This window comes from Orcinus orca, chromosome 2, assembly GCF_937001465.1.
Source record: "Orcinus orca chromosome 2, mOrcOrc1.1, whole genome shotgun sequence".
NCBI lineage: Eukaryota > Metazoa > Chordata > Mammalia > Artiodactyla > Delphinidae > Orcinus > Orcinus orca.
Genome location: NC_064560.1, coordinates 165,013,416 through 165,020,047, shown reverse-complemented (window position 1 = coordinate 165,020,047; position 6,632 = coordinate 165,013,416). Strand labels below are relative to the sequence as shown.

Sequence of the window (6,632 nt, the reverse complement as noted above, 5' to 3'; positions counted from 1 at the left end):
CAGAATCCTAAAGCAACAGCAGAAGAATGAATGGAAACAGCAAACGTCTTCCGTTTGGTGCCTTTCCTAATGCCACCTGCAGGGGAGCCCCAAGCAAAGCCCCCATTGCTCAGCAGTGGGCTCCCATTGCGGAAATAAGATTGAGTAGAGTCACTGGGGACATGCTGAATATCTATGTCTGAGGGTGTCTTTAAAACCAAGAGGTGGGGGGCTTCCCTGGTGGCGCAGTGGTTGAGAATCTGCCTGCCAATGCAGGGGACACGGGTTCGAGCTCTGGTCTGGGAAGATCCCACATGCCGTGGAGCAACTAAGCCCGTAAGCCACAACTACTGAGCCTGCGCGTCTGGAGCCTGTGCTCCGCAAAAAGAGAGGCCGTGATAGTGAGAGGCCCACGCGCCGCGATGAAGAGTGGCCCCCGCTTGCCACAACTAGAGAAAGCCCTTGCACAGAAACGAAGACCCAATACAGCCAAAAATAAAAAAATAAATTAATTAATTAAAAAAAAAAAACAACCCAAGAGGGTTCTCATCTGCTTGGAATGTAACAGAAACAGGTCTTCCTGAAGGCATGAGGTGGGATTAAGTAATCTTTCAGAAGTTCATCCTAGCCCTGTGCTTGGATACCCCAAGGGAACAAGGCAGTCTAGAATCTTGGGGTCTGGGGACTGATGAATACTATACTCTGGGGTCCAGAGTTGATGGAAGAGGCAGAGAATGTTTGGAGGTAAAGATAAAATGAAGAAGGAAGGAGTAAAACAAGGCAGGGCAACAGTAGCCTAAGATCTTAACCTGCATTTTCCAATTTACAGAGAACTTTATCTTTATCTGCATAAAGAGATAATGCTGCATAAAGAGATAATGCTTTATCTCCTTTATCGGAACAATCAGACAATCACGGCTGTGTGAGATAAGGAAGGTGATTATCTTTATCCAAGTTCGACAGATAAGGAAACAGGTGCCTAGGGGCCCCAAGGAAGAGTGGCAGAGTCAAGGCTTAAAAGGAACAACCGGAATTGAAATCTCCAGAGGGGAAAGCTTGGCACCTCTATTTAGAAAAATAACTACATGCAGTTCTCACTTGCAGCCAGAATTGAGAACCATCGACCTAGGCTTTCTGCCTACTAAGCCAGTGAAGTTTCCAGAACATCTGTCCCTGTGGAAAGCCATGTTAGTGCATGTCCAGAGTTACAAGCTTCTGGAAAGTAGGCCAGTTTGAGGTAAATCTGGAAACAAAGAGGTATTTTAGGAGAGCTTCATCAATTGTATTCAATCGTGAAAGGTGAGAACCTGGGCAACTCAAGGTGTCCTAGGTTGCCCCTGGAGAAAAGGGATGTCGTGTACCTAAGGAAGACAGCACCTCCACTCCTCAGTTCAGCAACTTCCATGGTCTTCCTGGAGAGGGGTCCCAGAAGGGCAGCCAGTAAGAGGCATCTGGAAGCCCAGAGAGTACTAGGGAAGTGCTAGGCATGCAGGTGAATCTGGCAAGTTCACGTTAAGAGTTTAGCCCATTATCAGGGCGAAGTTCTTGACTCAGTGGCTTAGGAGGCGTTTATTTGCTTTTTCTAGCAACTCCACCCAGCCTCAGCAGGGGACACACTTCCCTCTGCATTTCCTGCCACCTCTTCTAGTGGCAAAAGATTCCATTCCCACTTAGGTAATGGAGGCTTTTTTGTAGGGAGCAGCCAGTTAAGATGTATGGATTCCCGTGTTGCATTAAAGAGCCATGAACAGGCTACAGAACAGAACACCTGGGTACTTCCTGGAAAGTACTTCCTCCATCTTCTCAACAAATCAGATTCTCAAGACCAGCTGCTCCCCAACCTGGCTTATTCTTTGTTCTAGGAGACAGTTCCCAATGGACACATACCTGTGAAAACACTCTCTAGTAAACAACAGCATTGTTATTGAAATTTCGCTCTAAAATCCCAAAGCCAGGTAAAGCCTAATTGCCAGCTTTAATGATGGAGAAATCCAGGCATTAAAAACAAAAAACAAAATAACAAACCCCAATTTCTTGCATTGATGGGTGTTTGGAAGAATGAAGTGAAGCATTAGGTCTTTTTAGTTTCTGTGGGCTTCCAGTGCTGTGCTCCCATGATAGCTCTTAGCATGTCCCCCGATGTCCTGCAATACATTGCATGCTGGTGTTGAAAACATCGTGAGCGGCCTAGCTGGGTCTAGAACCATAGCAGCTTCGACTGCCTGCACACTTCCTTCTGTGGGGAATGACCAGCACAAGCCCCTCTGAGAAGTCTTTGGGACTGTCTTTGTCTGATAAGAGGTAGGGGCATCCATCCCCTCTGAGTTTACCCACCTGCTCTGTGACTCCTCTGTTATCCCAGCCACAACCAACTGCAGCCTCATGACCCTGTGGAGGTGGGGTGTGGGGTATTAGAGGAGATGGTACAGCGCAGGGGGCAAGGGCAGATGTGCTCTCCAGGACAAGTACCATCACTCACTGAGAGACTTTTCAAGACAAACACAGCTTCCCCTCTTCAGACTGGTGCAAGCTGAGGCACTGAAAGCCATTATTTTAGAAAACCACACACCGTCTTCCTAATGGTCCCTTTGATTTTGTGCTTGTGGAAAGTAACAGCCAAAGAGAGAAATGTGAACAGTAACATGTATATTCCATTTGTAGTCTGAGTAAAGGGGACATGCGCCCAGTCCTCTTCCTCATCCTTCAGCCCTCGGCAGACCCTGACCTCTCAATTGCACAATTCAGAGCTCGGCACTCAGCAGGCGCTCAGTAACTGTCTGTGCCAAGTGAAAACAATATGCTGGGGCAAGTAGGAGTCAATCTTGCATCCCTCCCTGCCTTTTTTCCTCCCCGTCCAACCTTTGGGGCTCTGGTTTCCTGCAAGCGGTGAATTATTCATGTCTGCTCAGAGATATCACATTGGCCCTTCCTAGGTTGCCAACAGGGTGGAGCAGGGAGGTGGCTTTGTTCAGAGTCTGTAAATAGGAGGAGCGACCTTCCTGTTCAAACAGCACTTAACGGGTAGGTGACTTTTTGCTAAGTCATCCTGGGGATGCTCAAAGTCCCATTGTGAGATCCTTCCTGGCTCCTCCTTCCTCCCCACCCCTTTAATAGACCCTTAAGTGGGGTCACACTGCTCTGCCACTCACTCTGCACTCGCACCATGGCTTACGTTGCCAAGTCCTTCTACGACCTCAGTGCTATCAGCCTAGATGGGGAGAAGGTAGATTTCAATACATTCCGAGGCAGGGCAGTGCTGATTGAGAACGTGGCCTCGCTCTGAGGCACAACCACCCGGGACTTCACCCAACTCAACGAGCTGCAATGCCGCTTTCCCAGGCGCCTGGTGGTTCTTGGCTTCCCTTGCAACCAATTTGGACATCAGGTGAGACGTCCCTGGTATTGTACCCAAGGAGTTGGGTTGCTGCAGCTCCAGTGGGCTAAAGAGAGGGGGAGGACGACTATGTGTGTTGAGTGTCTTGAATCATGGGGTATGTTTTGTTAATCTAGGTCTTTAGGTGCATGCGAGTACCAGGGGGAAGTCAGTATGATTTTGTCTGTGATAGAACACCAAACGTATGGATTTTTATGGTTTCTTGTCTTCCCACTACACTCCACGAGGGCTGGTACCGGGTCTGTTTTTCTCTCCATTGTGTCCTCCGTGCCTGGGTATAGAAGGCACTCATTAAATGTTTGTTGAATGAATGACTGGAGGAAATAGAAGATCAAGAATCAAACTAGGATTGAACTGACTCAGGAGACCTTCATTTTCACTACATTTGATTCTGCTAATAGCTCTGTGCCCCAGGAAGAGTCACTCAATTTTTCTGTTTTGGTTTCCTCTTCCATAAACTAGGGATAATACCACTTACCTGATAGGATTATTGTGAGGTTGTGGGGATAAGAGCTACAAAAGTAACTTGAAAAGTATAGAGTAATATGCAAATGTAAGCAACTTTACTATTTAGATTGAAAGGTTTTGTTTGTTTGTTTAAAATCAGCCAAGTGGAGAGTGAATTTGGGGGAAGGTAAAAGGGTTTGCAAAGTGTACGTGTCTCCTCTGGGCATCACGCGTGCCTCTCTGTCCCTGATAATGGGTCAAGTTGTTATAGATCTTCAGCCCGCACACCTCAAGTTATCTTTTAGGGGTTCTTATATTTTCACTTAGGATTTTTTTTTTTTTTTTTCGGTACGCTGGCCTCTCACTGTTGTGGCCTCTTCCGCTATGGAGCACAGGCTCCGGACGCGCAGGCTCAGCGTCCAAGGCTCACGGGCCCAGCCACTCCGCGGCATGTGGGATCCTCCTGGACTGGGGCACGAACCCGTGTCCCCTGCATCGGCAGGCGGACTCTCAACCACTGCGCCACCAGGGAAGCCCTCACTTAGGATTTTAATAGCACAAGCAGGCAGAATGTCCTCCAATTATAATCCCTTGGGTTCAATTCACAGTGGCATGAAGGCAAGGAAGAGATTATCAGAGATATAGGCAGGAAGGCTGAAATGTCATTGGCTGTGACAAACCTGAGCCCAAACCATGAGTGCTTTCACTGTTCCTTCCTTGCCTCAGTTCTGTTTCTAGGCTTGGCCAGGGAAAGAGAGACAGAAAAGGTAAAACCTCTTCAGAGGGGTCTCTCTGGCCCTAGAGATGCCTCCTTCCATCACTTCAGGCCAGCCAGTTGCTGGAGGGAATGCGTAAGCTACCAGTAGCCAGCAGGCCTTTTGCATTAGGAGATAAGATGTCTAATAGCCATCAACTCTGGGCTCAAGATGTCATGATGGCCTGGAACTGACTGTACTAATTGGTTCTAGTAGGTCAGAGGCAGGAACTTCTTGCCCTGAGGGAGATATATGACTCTTAGACTTGGCGGATGGGGGTGGAAAATAAGGGTTTCTATGGGTCTTTGTGGGCTGTCAGGGGTGGGGAATGCTAAGTGGGGATAGGACAGTGCTGGCAGCGGGGAGGAAAGACAGGCAACAGGTTGAGATCTAAAGCATCCTAGCTGAGTACAGCAAGTGAGCGTGAGGTGCAGGAAGCTAAGTGAAAGGAACGATAATTACACATTCACAACTTTTGGTCCTTAAGCCCTTATTTCCTTAACTTCCCCTTCCCCTGGCCTATTCCAGAACACTAAACCTTCAATCCTATTTAATTCATGCCTGTTGGTCATGAAGTAATTCCGTTTACAGTACGTTCATTGTTGTCTCTAACCTACTTTGCCTTTATGGCACCTGAAAACTAGTCTTCCTTGGATGGGGTTTTCCTTCATCAAAGCTTCCTCCTACTTGTACTTTAGATCTAGGACAAGATGAAAGGAAGAAGCTATAAATCCCATTCTTCTAGATCTCAATTTCACCTTTCATTTGAGGAGCTGAGTAGGGCAGAGGCCAAGGCTAGATTCAACACTCAGAGGTAATTAGAAGAAAGACAGGCAAGGCCAGGGCAAAAGGAAAGGGAAGGTGGTGGCAGGGTGTGTGTGTGGGTGTGCATGTACGTGTGGGTGCATAAGTGGAGGGAGGGTTCTAGGCAATATGACCTGAGCCTCCTTTCCCTTTCTTTCTACTGCCCAGAACTCAAGGTTCCTTGAAGCTTCAGACAGATACCCTAAGCATTGCTCAGGGTAGATCGGAGAGAGAAGTGACAGCTCAAAAGCTCTATATCTTTCAGTACAAGAACAGCCAAGCTAGGGTCTGTGAGAACTTTCAGAAATGGCCTAGCAAACCATCAGACAATAGCTGTGAGAGGGAAAACTCCGAGTCAAGAGTAGGGCAAAGCGAATGAAGAAGGAAAGAGAAGGAACGGGGTAGGGGGGTGGGGGTGGGGAATACATAATAGAAAGAATGATCCTGGGGAGTACAGGAGGGTGACTTTGTAGATCCTTCGTAGCTCCTTCATCTCTTGCATTTCCCAAGTGCTTTGTCTCTTTTCTCCCCCAGGAGAACTGTCAGAATGAGGAGATCCTGAACAGCCTCAAGTACGTCCGCCCTGGGGGTGGATTCCAGCCCACCTTTACCCTTATCCAAAAGTGTGATGTGAATGGTCAGAATGAGCATCCTGTCTTCACCTACCTGAAGGATAAGCTCCCCTACCCTTACGACGACCCGTTTTCCCTCATGACCGATCCCAAGTTCATCATTTGGAGCCCTGTGCACCGCTCAGATGTGTCTTGGAACTTTGAGAAGTTCCTCGTCGGGCCAGAGGGGGAGCCCTTCCGACGCTACAGCCGCACCTTCCCGACCATCAACATCGAGCCTGACATCAAGCGCCTCCTCAAAGTTGCCATATAACCACCAGCAGATCTCCTACTTCCTCCTGCCCCTGAGCGTCTTTCCTGAGCATTCAGTGTGCCCTCAGGAGACTCTGCTGGGCCCGGGCTTTCCCTTCAGATCAGTCCCCTGCATTGAAGAGCCTTGCCTTTCTGGTCTGCCTGTTTCCTTTCCTTGCCCCCAAACTTCTGGTTGGTGATTCAACCTGGGGCTCCAAGACGGGTGGGCTCTGAGCCTTCAGAGTGATGGCGCCTTCCGAAAGCTGTATGGGAGGTGTCTGAGAAGTGTGAGGGTCCAGAGCCAGCCTTCTGGCTGAGTCCAATAAAGGGCAGGTGTGGAAACGGCCAGGCTCTCTGTGTCTCTTCCTTGACGGAGGTGGGAGGGACGGT

At 48.6% G+C, this 6,632-nt stretch overlaps 2 protein-coding genes across 3 annotated transcripts in view; one reads left to right on the top strand and one right to left on the bottom strand.

The window, feature by feature from the left end:
* Positions 1–1,930: 1,930 nt before the first annotated feature.
* Positions 1,931–6,632, bottom strand: part of CHURC1 (churchill domain containing 1) — a 28,092-nt gene continuing 23,390 nt past the window's right edge. For both annotated transcript variants that reach the window (XM_033426436.2, XM_033426499.2), the window contains exon 4: positions 1,931–2,123. In XM_033426436.2, coding sequence (XP_033282327.1) covers positions 2,061–2,123 — 63 coding nt within the window. In that variant the 3' untranslated portion in view covers positions 1,931–2,060. The remainder of the gene's footprint in view (positions 2,124–6,632) is intronic.
* Positions 2,995–6,588, top strand: GPX2 (glutathione peroxidase 2). The gene is made up of 2 exons (XM_004262132.3): positions 2,995–3,364; positions 5,914–6,588. The coding sequence occupies exons 1-2, from the start codon at positions 3,143–3,145 to the stop codon at positions 6,262–6,264; spliced, it is 573 nt and encodes a 190-aa protein (XP_004262180.2). The 5' UTR covers positions 2,995–3,142; the 3' UTR covers positions 6,265–6,588.